This window comes from Opisthocomus hoazin, chromosome 1, assembly GCF_030867145.1.
Source record: "Opisthocomus hoazin isolate bOpiHoa1 chromosome 1, bOpiHoa1.hap1, whole genome shotgun sequence".
Classification (NCBI taxonomy): Eukaryota; Metazoa; Chordata; class Aves; order Opisthocomiformes; family Opisthocomidae; genus Opisthocomus; species Opisthocomus hoazin.
Genome location: NC_134414.1, coordinates 26,751,147 through 26,768,188, shown reverse-complemented (window position 1 = coordinate 26,768,188; position 17,042 = coordinate 26,751,147). Strand labels below are relative to the sequence as shown.

At 43.4% G+C, this 17,042-nt stretch overlaps 2 protein-coding genes across 5 annotated transcripts in view; one reads left to right on the top strand and one right to left on the bottom strand.

The window, feature by feature from the left end:
- The window catches only part of FLT1 (fms related receptor tyrosine kinase 1), a 115,036-nt gene extending 105,794 nt beyond the window's left edge, over positions 1-9,242 (top strand). The window contains exons 26-30 of the mRNA XM_075419903.1: positions 327-432; positions 525-655; positions 978-1,062; positions 1,920-2,011; positions 7,235-9,242. Of these exons, the coding sequence (XP_075276018.1) occupies positions 327-432; positions 525-655; positions 978-1,062; positions 1,920-2,011; positions 7,235-7,439 (619 nt within the window). The 3' untranslated portion in view covers positions 7,440-9,242. The remainder of the gene's footprint in view (positions 1-326; positions 433-524; positions 656-977; positions 1,063-1,919; positions 2,012-7,234) is intronic.
- A 1,406-nt stretch (positions 9,243-10,648) lies between these two features.
- PAN3 (poly(A) specific ribonuclease subunit PAN3) overlaps positions 10,649-17,042 on the bottom strand; it is an 82,319-nt gene continuing 75,925 nt past the window's right edge. For 3 of the 4 annotated variants that reach the window (XM_075419856.1, XM_075419877.1, XM_075419893.1), the window contains 2 exons: positions 16,525-16,663; positions 10,649-13,603 (listed from right to left, as the gene is read on the bottom strand). In XM_075419856.1, the coding sequence (XP_075275971.1) occupies positions 13,463-13,603; positions 16,525-16,663 (280 nt within the window). In that variant the 3' untranslated portion in view covers positions 10,649-13,462. The remainder of the gene's footprint in view (positions 13,604-16,524; positions 16,664-17,042) is intronic. The other variant, XM_075419867.1, reaches the window with a different exon arrangement.

Genomic DNA, 17,042 nt, shown 5'->3' with positions numbered 1-17,042 from the left:
TTAAACATTGCCAGTTAATAGATGTTTAATACAAAGGTTTAATGCTTAATTAGGAATAAGAAAAGAAGCTATGACTAGTTAGCTAAATTATTCTTTTGATGTGTTCTGCCCGGTGTCTTGCAGGAAGCAGGTGTTTTTTCTTTCTTTGTGGAAAGTTTACTCTTTTACTTTTAATAAGAGGCCTCAGTGGTGTTAGAGAACATCTTTGTAAAATCAGGTGGGCTTGGGACTTCACTCTATTGGTGCAAGCTGTCAGAGACTGCACTGCCTTGGATCAGACTGAGCTGTAACCCCACCACGTGCTCCTTTTGCTTCTGCCCTCGTAGCTACCAGATCATGCTGGACTGCTGGCGAAGCAATCCCAACGACAGACCAAGGTTCTCCGAGCTGGTGAAAAAGCTGGGCGACCTGCTGCAAGCAAACGTCCAGCAGGTACGAATGTCACGACCGCGTGCTGTCCCCAAGCAGGGGCGATCGGCTGCACGGCCCCAGGAATAATGCTTTGATTTCTCGCTTGCATTTAGGAAGGCAAAGACTACATACCCCTCAATACTATGTTTACCACGGAAAGTGGATTTCCACCTGCATCCAGTTCTTTGTGCAATAAAAATTTCTCTGTTACAAGCTCAAGTTGTGGAAGCATTGAAAACGTCAGGTGAGAGATGTGAAATCAAGACTGAGGTTGTTTGTTGGGTATTGCAGCTTGCTGCATAGCCTGGTGTGGACCTGTGTGGGAGAAAACACCCATCGGGGTGTCCCTGCCCAGAGGGACCATCCGGTCACCGGGCTCAGGCGCTGTAAGAGGGGCAGCTGTGTGGGGAGTGAGGATTGGGTGGCGTCTGGTTAACAAGTCCCTTTTGTGTCACTACCTTGCTGACAGTTAGGCAGCTGCTTAAAGAAACAGAGAATACCCAGAGCTTCCTGCTTACACACCGCACGCTCTCACCAAAACCTGTCCTGCTTTTCTTGTTGAACAGATACATAAACACTTTCAAAATAAAACCGCCCCAGCGCATAAAGACATTTGAAGAACTTCCCATCAAGGAAACGCTGGTATTTAATGTAAGTGACTCTTGGGCCAAATGTTATGCCATTTATTTAGTTTTATTTGCATGACAGATCTATACAAAGAGAATCAAGAAGGAGTTTTACTGCTTTGTCAGCTCTGCTGATAGTGTGCAAGATTAGCTGTGCCTGCAGCATGGTGTTATCCCACTGTCCTACAAATTTGGGACAGCAGATCCTTGCTGACCATGCCATGGGCTACAGACACTTCTTCCCTGATAAGAAATGGCCGGTGCCAGTAGGCCTGCAAGGTACGGCTGCCAGAGTCCCAACCGAGCCCCATTGGTGTGGGAGAACCTCTTAAAACCCCTTGGATTTGTGTTTTCATCTGAATAGTGCACAAATGAGAATCATGGGTCACATTTTAATCAGAAGTCCCCAACAGGAACAAGTCCTCTTCTCTGGTGGACAAGGTGGGGAAATGCCCACTAACAGGGCACACCTAATGTTCTGGTGGGGGTGGCCATGGCTGAGAGGCTGGGGGAAGCTTTTAGTGACCCAGTTGTACGCATTAAGCAGTGGGAGGTGGGAAAGGCATGGTGCTGCTCTCTGGGTTGAACTAGTGGCTGGCCAGAACCTCACCTCGCCTGTAGACACCTTTCTTTTAACACTCTCTATCCGCATTAATGGCACATGTTTGCTGCACCCCAAAGCACGGACAGTCTGCAAAGGCAACTTCAAATACCTGGGCATTGCGGCACCTCGAGCACCGCAGAGCATCTGTCTCCTAGACTTCTGAGTATAAACGTCCAAACCGATGACGAAAATCAGACCAAAGAGTAATTGAGCCCATTGGAAAACTAACTTTCTGCAGTTAACGTCTAACAGGGTTAAGTCTTTCTTTTTTCTTCAAGGATTATCAAGCAGACAGTGGGATGGTGCTGGCTCCAGAAGAACTGAAACGTTTCACGTGGACAGGCAGCAAGCAGAAACGGACGCTCTTTGGGTCTGTATTTTATGATCCCTTCTTCTCCTTCATGTTTTAGAGGGTAAAGGAGGATTCAAGGTCCCTGTGCTAAATCATGCCTAACGAAAGTAGATGAGGTGTCCCCAGCCCTGCAAACACTCTTGCTGAGGTGTGTCCTGCTCAGCTGAGTCAGCAGTCAATCATCTCCCACACCTGACCCTCCATGCGCCTTTGAGGTAACAACTCCCAACCGCTTCGATGCACATCACCAATACGATTTATTAGCACTCCCTTGATCAGCCTGATCCTCAGCTTAATTCCAGGCTGGACCGGTGAGTGCCAGGGAGCACTAAGCCAAGGCAGATGTAAGCAACGGTAGGAAACCAGCCCTTGGCAAGGGGGAGGAGGAACGTGTGGCTACGAAGGATTTGCAGTTGCTTCTGCAAGTCCCCAAGGGCACCCCAGCTAGGATAAGGCTCCCCCTGCTTGTTTTTGCCCTTCTTTTGCATGACTCAGCTAAGCACGGCCCATTTAACACCCACGGGCTCAGGATGCTCAAGTGGCAACTCTACAATAGATGGATGTGAGGGCCTCACTTCTCTTCCTGCCTTTAAGCACTTTAATATATTGGCCACCTTCCTCCACCTAATTCCTGACAGCTGCCCAGGCAGGGAACTAGGGCTGCGCAGAGAAATGCATTGCACTGACATGAACTCTTTGTAAATGGGAAATGTTTATTTTCTCAATGCCGGCGGTGTCTCCGCTCCCAGTCGCTGCGAAGCTGGCAGTGTCAGCGGCTGGTTGTGGCTCACTGCTCTCAGCCAGCCCGGGATTGCCCAGACCCAATCCCATCGTTCATCTTGTGCTGGCAGGAGGTCAAGGCCACCCTGCCACCCTGCCCGTGCCCAACTTGTCAGCGACCTGCAGCTGGGCAGGCTGGGAGGTGTAGTATTGTCTTGACGAACAATTGGAGCTGGCTGAAACGTGCAGGCCAGGCAGAGAGCACTTGCTTCAAGAAAAATTCCAGTGACTAAGAGGGCGTTGGTTAAACACACAGAAGTACGCGTACAAGAGCGTGCACGCTCACACGGCCAGAACAGGCAGCGCGCGGGGTAAACGTGCTGCTGGCAGGAGTCTGCAATGGAGCACTGCTCACGCGTGGCAAAGCCAGGGTGAGTCAAGCCACTCCAGCCAAGTGCCGGGAAACCCTTTTCTCCTGCCTCGACCACTCACATTTCAGAAAAGCAATTTCGTGAGCAATTTTATGCTAGTTTGATTTTATTGAGGCAGTTATCTGTACTGTTGAGGAGCCGGGTATTACAGAGCTTGGAATGCGTGCGGATATTACAGGGCTCCAAAGCATGCAATGTTTCCCAGAAGTGGTTTAACCCATTTTTTCTTTGTGTAAATGTGACATTTCTGAAGGCTGCTGTCAGCTGCAGAGACAACACGGCAACCTCCCCAAATGAAATGCATGAAATGTCTTGTTCTTTGCGTGGCACAGAATACACGGAGTGTACCCCAAGCATCCCTCCAGAACTGCTTTAAGGAACATTTTCAGCTGCAGAAGGAAAAGGAATGCTTGGATGGGAAAAAAATTGAACTCAACAGTAGCCGCTAGAATGTAAATGCTCAGGGAAACAGAGCAGTTGGCTGAGAACATACGAGGTCATCCGGCCTGCCAGCTAAACAGGCGGTGCTGGAGCGTTATGCCCAAAAGCCCTCATGTATGTGAGTGCACACAGTGTCTGCACACATCCCTAAAAGTGGTAGCTTCTTCGCTAAGCATCCTTTACTTCCGCTAAGCTGGAGCAGTAAATAAATACCCCCGAGAGCAGCAGTGGAAAGGTGGAGCCTGGAGGGGTTTGACACGTGTAACCTGATCTAACCAGACGCAGAGCCCTGCTTCTTCCCTTGCACCTCATGCATCCTGCTCATGGTCCTGTCCTCTCCCTTGTGCTGCCCTTCCTGCTTGGCTTGCCTCGCCGTGAGCTGGTTCGGGGTGCCGGATGATCAGAACGGCCGCAGAACAGGTTCTGAGCGAGCAGCAGCAGCTCACCATCAGGGCAGCTGGTGCCAGCGCCAGGCTGAGGAAGGGGCCACCCCCTCTTAGCAGCAGCTAACAGACTACCCTCACCGTAACGCCGAACCGCTCCCAGAGCACTCACCAGCACACTGTAAACCTCAACACTGCAGGCAAATCCACTTGCACCAGCGCGTGGGTCCTGAGCCGCAGGGTCAACGTGTGTTTGTCTCCAAGGCATCTGAAACCGCGTGCGAGCCCACCAGGCGGGGTGATGGTTTCAGACCAGCACAAGGTCTGCGCCCTGGAGCGTGGCATCAGAGGATTCGGGACCTGGCGGGGCCACGTCTGCTGCGCCAGTGCCCAAGGACTGCGTAGGGCAGGAAGAGCCAGAGCCAGTGCATCCTGCCAGTCCCCAGAGGTGCACCCAGGAGGTTGTATCAGAGGACACTGATCGGTGGACTCCAGGAGACAGTGCATGAACCAGTGCTTACTCAGCTTGACCAACACGAGAGCCAGGCCCTGGGGAGAGCAGAGCGGGGATCCAGCTTCCCTGGCAGCGCAGGGGTACCCCGCCGACCCAGGAGAGTCCCCTCCCTCAGGCTTCCACTGCGGGGAAAGGAAAGGCACCAACGTGAAGCTCACCCTTGGTTCCATTACAGGAAAGCGGCAACACCCCGAACCCTGGCGAGCCCCTCAGGCCCCAGTGGTGGCCAGAAGCACAGCAGAAGTGGTTGTTGTACGTCTTGGACTTGCTATCGCCACTGAGATGAAAACAAGCAATACTGTGCGCAGCACAGAGGGATGAGTCTTTCCTAAAGCAAGGCATCAGGAAACAACATCCCAGGAGAAAGGTTTGGGGGCAGAGGAAGAACAATCTTCTGACATCTGCTCCTTTGCAAGTGGAAAGGATCTCAGCTGCAACTCTCTTTTAGCTTTTCAGTATTGGTGAAAGAGGCCAACCCAAGAAAGCCAAAATCCTCAGGCTGCAGCAAACCTCTGAGTCAAAGCAAATTGCTAAGCCAGAAAAATGGCTGCGAACTCCCCCACTTGTAAGCTGGAACAAGCATCTCAAGAGCCTCAGCCAGCCTCTAACCTCACTCCGTTCTTGAATCTGTCAGGAAAGCAGCAGCCATTTACTCCAACAAATGATCCCAATGAAAAACCAACTAGACTCAGTTTCTAATTTACATTCCTAAAGCAGAAAGAACATAGTCCACAGCTAGAGAAGCCTTTACTGACTGTAAGCTCAGTCTCAAAATGAAGCCTGACTATGGATGCCAAAACCCCCTGGGCACCCTCTAAGCTCTCTGTGGGAGTGCATGCCCAGGTATAGCAGTGCACTCAAGGTAAAATTAATAGATGCAGCTCTACTGGTATAAAGGTTTATTAATTAAAGTAGAAGCCAAGTCTAGCTCACAAGAAAATTATCAGGATACAAAAGCCTGATGGTCAATGAAAAGATCAAAGCACAATGATTTTAAGGCTCATAACTTTGCATGCACACTCCACTTTTGCCAGCCCACTGCTCGCTAAGACTCACAATGTAAATCACAGAAGTGTTTCTCTTGAAACCCTTCACAAAAAGTCCATTCAGTCTGTGACTAACCTTGTTGCATAGTTACGGGATTTATCCCAAGGCAATAACTTGTCCATCTGCCAATAGATGCAATATAAAAATACGGGATGCATCCGCAATACTCATCATGAGGGCTCCTCCTCATGAACTCCATCCATCTACAAACAAATGTAATGGGGTGGTCTTCTTGGGAGGCCCCTCCAGTTTCCTACAGTAGGACAGAAGACAGAGACCATACTCCCTACAAAGCACATAGGCTTATGAGTTAAAGATTCAAGGAACGGTGAAATCTAAGAGAAACTGTTACTTCTCCATTCCTTAATCAGGAAAGGCCCTGCCCTACCAGTTCTGTGCTTCACTTAAAAGATCTAACAGTGCAAATTCAAATGAAAAGCAAAACCCTGGGCTCCAAAAGCCTAAACAGATGTTCTGACTGTCTTCTCTGGAATTCAACACTAGGGCTGCCAAGGTTCCTGACCTTACAAACAGAGAGGGGCTGGGTGTCCATGAACTTACACAAATACAGAAGAGGGAATCTAATTTCAGGCATTGTGGTCCAACATATGTTTACATTAGGATTTCGTACGTAACCAATAATGGAAAACACTCTGGCTTGTCCTTTGTCTACAGATAAATCTTTGGTATCTAAGTTCAATGGTGTGAAAATTCTCTTTGCCTTAACTTTTTTCATTATTGAAAGAGCCCTTTGAAACACTTCACTCTGAACACAGGTGAGAAAGTGCTGCAGGGCCATCAGCATCTTTGAGTGGCTCAGCTGAGAAGACATTAAACCCCTCTTGTAAAGGCCATTTTATAAAAGGCAGCCTACAGGATAACTGGTCCTTTGTGCGACAGGAAAGCTCTAATTCAAACCAGCGGTTCATGTCTGCTGCAGAGAGGAGCCTAACAGAGGAGATACCCAGACCTTGTGCCCTTCCTCACAAACATCAGCCATTTATCTTAAAAATACATCCGAACATTAGGCTCTGGAAACACCTACACTAGTAGTTTTCTGCTTTTGCCCCAAGACCTTTCATTATTTTGCTCCTCCTGCTCAAAAAAAACAGAGTACCCTTAGAAAGAACATGTAAGTGTGGGGACCCTGTGGGAATCCACAGCCCAGCAGCAGCACGGAAGCCAGATGCTCCACACTGCTTTGCCCTGCAATGAAGTTTCACTCCCTAGCACCTGCCACAAATGAGCAGTAGAGCTTAGGTTGAGCAATCAAACATTCCCTGTAAGCACCAGGACTCTTAAAATGAGCACAAGCACTTTGAGATGTTGTGGAGAGGTTGTGGATTCTCCTTCTCTGGAGATATTCAAAATCTGCCTGGACGAGGTCCTGTGCAGCCTGGTCTTGGAGAGCCTGCTTTGGCAGGGGGGTTGGACTAGATGATCTCCAGAGGTCCCTTCCAACCCCTACCATTCTATGATTCTGTGAGACATTCAGTGTCCAAGGCGAGGGGACTCAAGGTGGACACAGGAGGGCTCTTTCAGTCCTCCACTCCCCTCTCCCATTGAGCAACGCCATTTGCATCAATGCCATTCCCATCATCTGAAAATAAACAAAGCTGCTTCTTGCGCTGTGGCTTTGCTCAAGTCTTTAAAACAAACGCCCATACGCGTTAAATACGCTAACAGTGACGCTGCTCTGTTACAGTGTGAGAGGCGCCAGCAGGAGCAAGGAGTCGGTGCTTTCTGGAATAACCAAGCCAAGAAGCTTCTGCAGTTTCAGCTGTGACCAGCTCAGTGAGTCCAAGCGGAGATACACGTATGGCAACGCGGTGCTGGAGAAAATGAAAGCGTGTCATTCTCCCCCTCCCGACTACAACTCTGTCGTCCTTTATTCTCAGCCACCTGTTTAAGTACTTCCAGGCCAAGATTTAAATATGCATTTAATCCAAAAAGGTGCTCCTGCAACACTGTCAGTTTAAAAACTTTGACCCAAATAATTTTAATTATTCTAAAATTTCAAAAGATATCATTGGCTTAATCTCAGTGATCTGCTTTTCTACAGACTGCAACAAGTGTATACAAAAGATAGCAAAATACTAATGCTTAGGTCTTGACTTTCCCAACGCTGAACACCAACGGCTGCCACTAAAATCGCCCAGTGCTTCTGAAAACTTGAGCGGTCGTCATTACAGAGAAAGCTGGCTGGCTGTCCGGTCCCTGGCAGCAGGACGGTATTGCCTGCTCCGGTCACGCAGGCTCTGCTCAGCCCCAGTGTCCCCGCTGGGAGAGGCAGCCGGGCGCCCTGGGGTGCCCGTGTGTCAGGCACTGGGGCCTCTGCGCCCTACCCCTGGCGCTTGTGTAGCGCTGGAAAATAAAGGATTCTTCAAGAGGAGAGAAACAAGAAAGAGAGCACGCTCTACAGCTTGTAGTGAAAACTCTACTTGGAGAAACTTGAGGGAAGGCTGATGCTGCAGGCAAGCTGACCTAGCTAGCTGGGGACGGGGCTCCTGCTGCTCCGGAGGGTAAATGCGGTAAGGAGTCCTGCGAGGCAAGAACTGCAAATGTGTGTTACAAAACACAATTGGCAAGGATAGAGAACTCAGATCAGAGCCAGGGCTGCAACAACAGGGAATACAGATCAATTCAGTTTGGACAAGCCTGCTGAAATCAAGTATATATTCTTGAAGTTTTGCACTTTGTCAGTATGCCAACACACACACTGGAACCAAACCACAAGCTAGATATGCTAAAGCCAAGCTCTGTCCACAAAACCTCGTGGACCTTCTAACGCTGCACTGATTATATTTTATTTATGGGAATCTGTCTGAAAGGACAGGATGGCTACTAAACTGCATATCCTTTCAATGAATTGATCACTGGAGAGTTTGAAAAGATTAGCTACAAATGACAAGACAAGCTCCTTGGAAAGTTTGGGCAGCTTTGCTATGAAGACAGTTGAATTTTCAGGTTTGTTATCCAGTATATATGTACAGGAATAAAAATGTATCATCCACTTGCAACAGATCTTTGTACAGCACCTCAGAAAGGGCATGAGCGTTCTTTGCTCAAGAAGCAGGAGGCGGCACCATCCCCTTTCACCTTTGAATGCAGTATTAAAGTGAGAGTCGGCCATTTAACACAGTAGCCCTGATATCTTCCAAATCAACAACTGCTGCCCAATCTCAGCTTCTCATGGTCCACTATAAATATGTGTTAACTCAAATGCTACATAAATACAGTTCCGACCTCTTAAAGCTCGGCTCAGGAGCTGTGAATTTAACCCACTAACAGACTTTTAGAGGCAAATGACCTTTCGCATATTCAAAAAGAAAAAATTTCTTTTACTTGAATATCTGAGAACAATGTACCACTACTTCTAGGCTAAGTATCAATTCTAGATCTTCCTGGCCAAGAAATCATCAGTCTTAAGTATTGCACTGTCTGTTGCTGGTAAAGTATATTTCATCTTGATCAAAACAAAAGGGAAGTTTAAGAACTGTTTCCTAACTCCAACTAAGCAAAAATAGTTATGAGATGATGCATCTCAAAGGAAATGTTTGCACAGTGTAAATATATAAATATGCTTTTTGTGCATAAATATTTAAGAAAACTGGACTACAAAGATCACTTTTATATGAACCCCCCTAAGTTTCTCTGGATGTGAATAACTCCTATTTTATCTTGCATTTTCTGTCTTCATATAATGTATTTGACTGCTACATTCATATAATAAAGTTTGCTTTTGAAAGAATCCACAGAGTTCTGCTCAACTCGTCGATCCAGAGTCAAAGAGTGCTGCAGCAGATGATTCAACCCTGGGCAGCACGCACACGTCTGGCAAACAATCCATCCCCTGGGCCAGCGTTGTGAGCAAAGCAGAAGGCAGAGTAGCTGCACGGAAGGCACACTTCTCACACAGCAAAGCAGATACAGGGATGGACACTCATACCGTTCCCTGGGTGAGTGACATCCCCCAGATTCAGCACATCTAAGAAGCGCTTACTGCTGTCTCGAGGCAAAAACTCAACTCCGCCTCTGGGAGAGGCAAGGTGTCATGGTGGGGGAAGACAAAGCAGCCCACTGACCACCATCCCTCCAGCTGCCCCCCATGCCCAGTTACTTTTGCAGCTAGAAGGTCTGGTACAGACAAAAGGACAGCAAACAGCTGAGGTGTCCCCAGCTAAACCTGTTCTGCACCAACTGTGACACCAGTTAGCACCTTAGGCCTGGCAGATGCTTCCTCTTCTTCAGAGGATCTCCATCTCCCCACCCCATCCATCAGAAGCTGGGGACGCTGCCTCCACAGAGATGTACTTTCTACTACACAGCATTTTATAATCCGAGGGGAATCGCCAAGCCACACGCAGATAAACTACACGCAAGTGCTGGGAGGCAGCGGAGATGAAACTTTCTCTGGGCAGGCAGAACACAACAGGATCACCTACTGCCGCAGGAGCTGTGTAGCTGTAGCTGCACATTACCAAGCAGGAAACTGGAGACTAGTTAAGTGCATCAGTCACGCTTACTGCAGCTTCTGTAATAAAATTATCAAAACGCTGAAGTTTCAGGGATAAAGGCTCCATGTTAAATGTATGCAGAGTATTGATAATTTCACACATATTGCACAAAATTGCACATGACATAATCCATCAGGATTGGATGGGTACAGGAGATTTTACCCCACTAGTAAATCACCTCACCTTTGCTGGTTAATGATACAGAAAAATAATTCTGAGAAGTGAAGCTGTCAACGACTCCACATGCAAAGTCTCAGATTAATATACTTTGTTATTGGGCAAAAAGGCTCAATAAACATTAAAGTAAGGGTACTTTATAATAGTGTTCAAAATTAGGTCTCATCTAGTGAAGCAGATGGGACCTGACTTAAGGAAATGTGTATTAGTATGATTCTAGTCAACAACATCTGTAAGTTTCAGGAGACAGGATATACTACGAGTGGCAAGCACTAAATGCACTTCATGACTCATGATCATTTAAACTCTGCATCGCAGACAGAGTGAATACAGAAGAAATATGATAGAATGACACAATTCCAGCATCAAAGCTGAAAAGCCCCATATCCAACTTCAGAACTCCACATTGTCAAAATAAGGCCACGTTATTTCTGGTATTCTTTATTAAAAATACTGCTGTACACATGAAGAATGAAAACAGGATTAAAGATGAGTAACACATATTGGGATCATGACATTAGAACTTAACATACTGGTGCTTTTTAGGGGAAGCAGTTGACACCTGAATTACTGAAACAAGGGCAAATCAAAAATACACAGGTACCCTCAACAAAATATTTACAATATAGTAAATACAGCAACAGAATTTAAAACAGGTACAAAAATTAAAACAACCAACATCAGGTGATTTCAAAGGTTGTCCCTTCTGTGCTTTTAGCTGTAAAAAACAGGAAGGTCAGAATTTAATTTCCCATCTGGGAGGGCACATCCTGGTGGCTCTTTTTAAAGAGATATACAGTTCTTCCTATGACTGGATCAAACTACAACTTCAGGACAACCTTCTAAATGGAATTAAAACGGGGTAGAAGGGCTTTCCCCCAAAAAACACCCAAGCTGAACTTCAGACTGTTCAAATCATTCCCAAATATGGACCAAATGAAATAAATAGGAAACAAAACTGAACTTTTTTATTTTATGTAATTACCTGACACCAAATATTTTCTGGCTGACATTATGTATGAAAACTTATTAGCTGTCTACCTTTTTATTTTTAAACCAAGTCCTGAGGTTACTAGGGGCTGAAGCAAACTGACATTATGCAAATACACACAGGTTTGCAGTTTAGACATGTCTTGCAGAGGGTGGTTTGCTGGTCTAAAAAGGATGAGAATTCAAGCCCTATTTTACCCCTGCCTTACACTTTCACAAAATATTGGTCCACAAATTAAATTTTCAAAGGTTCCCAAACCCCACAACTGAACAGATGATCCCCTTTCATTTTTAAAGAAAACAATACTGGAAAAACCTCAGCCCGCTTATAAATTAAGCATTTCATATTTCTTCTAGAATACAAGTACTTCTTTTTTGTACAAAAGAATTACAATATGATTTGTCAAAAAACATATAAAAGACAGCTGCTCTTCCTCAAATACATGAGCTAATGATAAAAGACTGTTTTGCATGTTCACTTTTCAAAGTTCCTGTTCCTTTTATATTAAAAAGAACATTCTGGCAACTTTTATCGTTTGAATATTAAACATTGTGTTCCTTTTAAAATTCATTCGATCAAATGCAACGATAATCGATTTTTAAACTCAACAACTGATGCTACCTAATGTGGATTCAACCACATTCTCTAAAATGTGTAAAGCATGTCCCTAGTCTTCAAAGCTTTCGATGTGAAGAGAGTTGCTTTTTTCTTGATGCAAGTCTCAAGGCGGAGAATCATTTTAAAGCTTATAAAAGTGGACAGAGAAATATTAAAAACTTCTCTGAAAACTACAAATATTGAGAATTATTAAAATTGATGTCAGTAACATCAGTTGCAAGTGCTTAGAGTCTGTCCTGACCTTTTGAGTTTCCACATTTTCTTCATGATGAGCACCCAGTGCTATTAAAACATTCAGTGCTGGGAAAGGATAGATACAGTCTTCACTACTGCTTTAAGAAAGGAAATTCCTACATATTTGGCAGTCTTCAGTATCAAAGTGTAGGTGTTTAACTTAGAAATCCCATGAATACCCAAGTTTGGAGACAACTGCATGTCCAAATATTAGAAAGGTAATTGAGGAGGAAAACTCCAGACTTTTGAGACTGAATTACTTCCGGAATATTCATGTGTTGAGTATTATCAAAAGTACTATTACTTTGGGCTAAGCAGTGACTGCAAAGGCACAGCAGACCATTATCCCTCCAGATTCAGGCTGTAAAACTTGAAAAGCTCTTGATGCCAGACAACTGCTGTGTTTAGTTAATCTTCTTTTAACAGTGTCTTTGTATCTGTATCCAGTGTAGCGTACCATAATAAAGCTGTGGTTCAAAGAACAGAACTTTATACAAAAATTATACTGTAAATAACCTAAAGTAATACACTCCTGAAACTTCAGGCATTTAAACAATTTCTTTAAAAAAAAAATCTATTAAAAAAATTGCATAAATGTAAATGCTTCTGACTAGCAGGAAAACGTACAAACAGTTTTTAAAAGGCGCTGGTTGTGTTTAGAGCATGTCTGATATGCTCCTTAAATTATAGATGTTTCCCATGTTGCTATTTTCGTCACTTCGCTTAGACAAAGTTTAAATCAAATGACAGGGGACTTTCTTTCCTTTTTTGTCAATTCGTCAATACTTCACTTGACTGGTTTTAAAAAGTTTCGTCTTCTCACATTTCTTTTTTGAGCTAACAGTGGGTGGCATACAGAGCTTGCATACAACACACTTTTACAGAGGTTACGAACTAAACGGTCATTAATAGAACACAATTTCTATTAAATTATTTACCTGGTCCTTTATGCTATTCTGGGTGCAAATAATATCAAAAATGAATAAATTTTGCTATATCCTCAGTGACAAAAAGGTATCCCAGAAATGTCCTTGCAAAGATTTTCCCTTAAGTATACAATGTGGCAAAACTTCAGAGATCAGAAAAGTCTTAAAAAAATTAAAATTAGTGCATATACAAGTGGAAAAAATAAAAGCAGGAACATCATGCACCTGATGTGTTCCTTAATCTAAAATAAATTCTTCACAGATAAAGCCTCCAATGGCAGCCTTAGCTCTAGGATAAGTGAAACATTCTTCCCTTCAAGTAACAGTGTACCTGACTGAAGTGCAAGCAGCTTTGCTCATCTCCTGTTTGTTTCCCAAATGTGAAATGAGATGACAACAACAATTCAGCTGTAGTGCAATTTGCTATTGGTTAAGTTCCTCAGCAATGTCCTGCATGCTTTCAGCAAATACTACAACTGACCATTTGCGGCTGCAATCAGTTCTTGAAAAGTATTTTCAAAGCAGCGTTTTAAATCGCTGTAAGTTACCACAAGTACACTCTTCTCATCTCTGGAAATGAGGCTTATTTTTTCTGGCACACCAGCATCTAACTGTAACAAGAATGCAAAAGATAAAATAAAAGAAGTGTGAAAGAAATGGCAAAACATTTCCCCAATAACAAAAGCAATCAATTTCTTGGCGAGTACACTGTTGCGGTGCAGTTCAAATCTGCTAACGCCACAGAAAGGAAGGATCTGAATCGCACCACAACACTGTACTTGCCAAAAAATCGAGACATTTTGGTCTTAACCTGATGGACATTCCAGACCTTCGGACTAGGTTACCATTGTTTTCTTCCCTTTCCGTAAAGCTAACAATCCTGCAACGCTACCGTCCCCTGTGTAGGAAGCCTAGCAAAATTTCCATACAGAACAAACCCACACTTGACATTACATTTGCACATAAGATCCATAAGCCTCCAGGTAGGGTAGATAAATTACTCTGCTTGCCCACTCTCAAATGAAATAATGGATGGACCAGCCCCAAGGAGTCTGAAAACCAGTAGCAACCCAGGCCTGACATTTTTGGCAATACTGGAAACAAACTAGTTCCTAAGCTGTATGGTACATTTCTTCCCTTACTCAAAAAAAACCAAACCAACCTAGTTATAATCCATAAACAAAGAGACAATTTGCCATTAAATACTAAAGTCTGTTCCACCATTTCTTTTCATGTTTTGTTCTGACTTCTCAAATTCCATATGAAAAATTGTATGTTACACTATGTACTTTCGAGATGTACCACTCCATCCTAATTTGGAACAGAGGAATGGCCTGCTTTACATGATGAAGTCCCTTCCAACACTGTATCTTACATTCTCCTCACTTTGCAAGAAATATTCGTCAATGGAGACCTGTCAGACTCTCTTACAATGCAAAACTCATGTAGCTCTGTTTTAGTGAATATATTGATATTTCCAAACACTTGACACTACAAACCTTCTTGTTCCAATACAGAAGGTGGGGCAGAGACAAGTGGCATATGACCCTATTGAGACAATCTTTGGAAATACAACCCCAGGACAATTAAATGTATTATAAGCTTGTACTGAATAGCAGAAGAACAGTTAAATTTGTCATTGAGATGTTCCACTAGCTGCTGTCTGGAGCAACACAACAAGTCAGAAATTTCTTGCATTTGTATTCTATAACAACCTTCTGAGCATAACCCTACAAGCTGGAATCTCCCAGGTTTAAAGTTCTTGCTTTGTGAATAGTTTCAGAAGGACAAAAGCAAGCCAATTAGCTTTTAATTCTTGTAGAGTAGGATAAAACCATCAGTGTCTTCCAACATCCATTACAAAATATTATCACAATTAAGGTGCTTGTGAAATATTGTCTACTGTTCCTATTAGCATCATTTAAGGAATCAGTGAATTACCTTAATGAATTTAGGATATGGAAGATCTGTGTTAAGAAAGCCACACACAACTAACTAGAAGCATCAATATTTACGGCTTTCTTTTTCTCCTCCTGTGGAGGCATAAATCAGTATCTCAGCTGAAAAGATCCTCAAAACTACACATGGAAAGAATAAATCTTTTTAAAGAATATAATAATTTTCATTCAAAAGGAATGCTTTTGGAGTGTAGCAGGAAAGCCTAAATAACCACTTCTACGAGTGCACACAACAGTTTCAGAAGTGTTGTTTAGAGTGTATTTCCAGAGTAGATTTCTGTAAGCCTTACATTTTTTGTGTGCTGAGCCCACAACCACAGAAGAGAAGAGCCTCTGTTTAAAAAGGTAAGCCATGAACATTTATAGAACAAGGCATTCTTTGACACCATCTCTTACCTGACCTACGAATTCAGGACTGTCCCCTCTTGCTACAGTACTGTACGGGTCACTGCTTTCAAATCATGATGGCATTTCACTGCCTATTTGAATATTAACATGCTTTCTTTTTGATTTAGCCTCAATCCCTTTAATGTCCTTTTTAAAGTGATTACAGACACCAACCAGAAAGATAAGAAGGAGGTTAAAGAAAAGCACAGTAGTGGTCTAATAAGAGATTAAAAGCCCTGACAATTTAGAAATAGATTTAACTGTAGTTAAGTCAGTTGTTACATGTCAAAGGATCTGAAGATATTCAATTTTTTCTGGAAGGGAAAGTTGGCTATCCTGACCCCAGAAAAGAAAATACTATGAATTACTGAAGTTTGGCAAAACAATGTAAAATAAGTTGAAAGCTGACCTGCCAATAAAAAAAAATGATCAACTCATGTACTATTTTAGTTTATGGAGCAAGACAAGTTCTACAGCCACTGAAGATCTTGTGGTCTCTCCCATGTCTCCCGCTATTAATCATGAGAGTGCTCAGCTAAAGTTTTGCTAGTGGTGCAGCTCTTGGAAAACTGCAAATAACTTTTTTAAATCAACCTTGGAAAATGAAGGGCCAGAAAGGCTAGGAAAGTTATGAGAAGTGGACTTAACACTAAGTCACAGAAATTTCCAGCACTGTCCTAGACAGTAAGGATTCTACACAAACTTCTACTGCAGTTTCCCTCCTGATACGCCCTCCTGTCTCCTACTCTGGTCAGCACAGTTCAGGAATGGATTCTCTTGCCTTATGCCCATCCTCTGTGATAACTATAACAGCAGAAACCTCCCCCAGCTAAAGGGTTTTTATGGATCCTTTATGCTGTGTTGAAAGACCAGAGTAGCATAAAGGGACCAGCATTGCTTATCCACAGTATTCAATGCATTCTAGGATGAAAAGTTAATACTGTATCTCATGCTATATTACGAAATTCCAAGTTTAATATTAATGTACTAAGTTTATTTAAAATATCCATAAATGTTTTAAATATTAGCTTAGTGAATACATTGTTTTCATCCAAAACAGGAGAAAAATAACCATCAGTTAAATCAACAGAATTAACCTGCCAACGACAACTTGCTTTGAAGTGGGATATTATTTTAAAGAAAGTTAACCCAAACAAATTTTTAAAGCTAGCCCAAGTACAGTGTACCTTGTTAAGACATGAGATAATGTGACTGAGGTCAATCCAAGGAGTACCCGCTTCTGTCACCTGATGGAAAAGGTGATCTCGAAAGAGCTTTAGTAAATACCTGTCTCCAGTTTCTGACCACGTTGGGTCCTTCTGAAACCTGGTGTAAAACAAAGGCTCATATTAAAGCTCAGAAAGTTAAGAAAAATCAAAATCCATAGATACATACATGACTCTTCAATCTAAACTGAGTAATCTTACTCCTCTGCTAAGCTACCTGTTATAATTTGCAATTAAATTACAGTCTCCCCCCGCCATGAACAGAATATAAGATATTCAAAGTTTCTCATCTGAAGTAGCCAAAGCTAATGCCTACCAAGGGCCACAGAAAAGAATGGAAGAAAGCAAGAGTTACCTTCAGCAAGTTTAGCATGTAAGTGTTAGAAACCAGCATTACAAACACAAGTCCAAGTCTATTCAATAGGCTGGAAAACAGATCATGAACACTTTGTTTTTACATAGTAAATAAAAAACCAAGC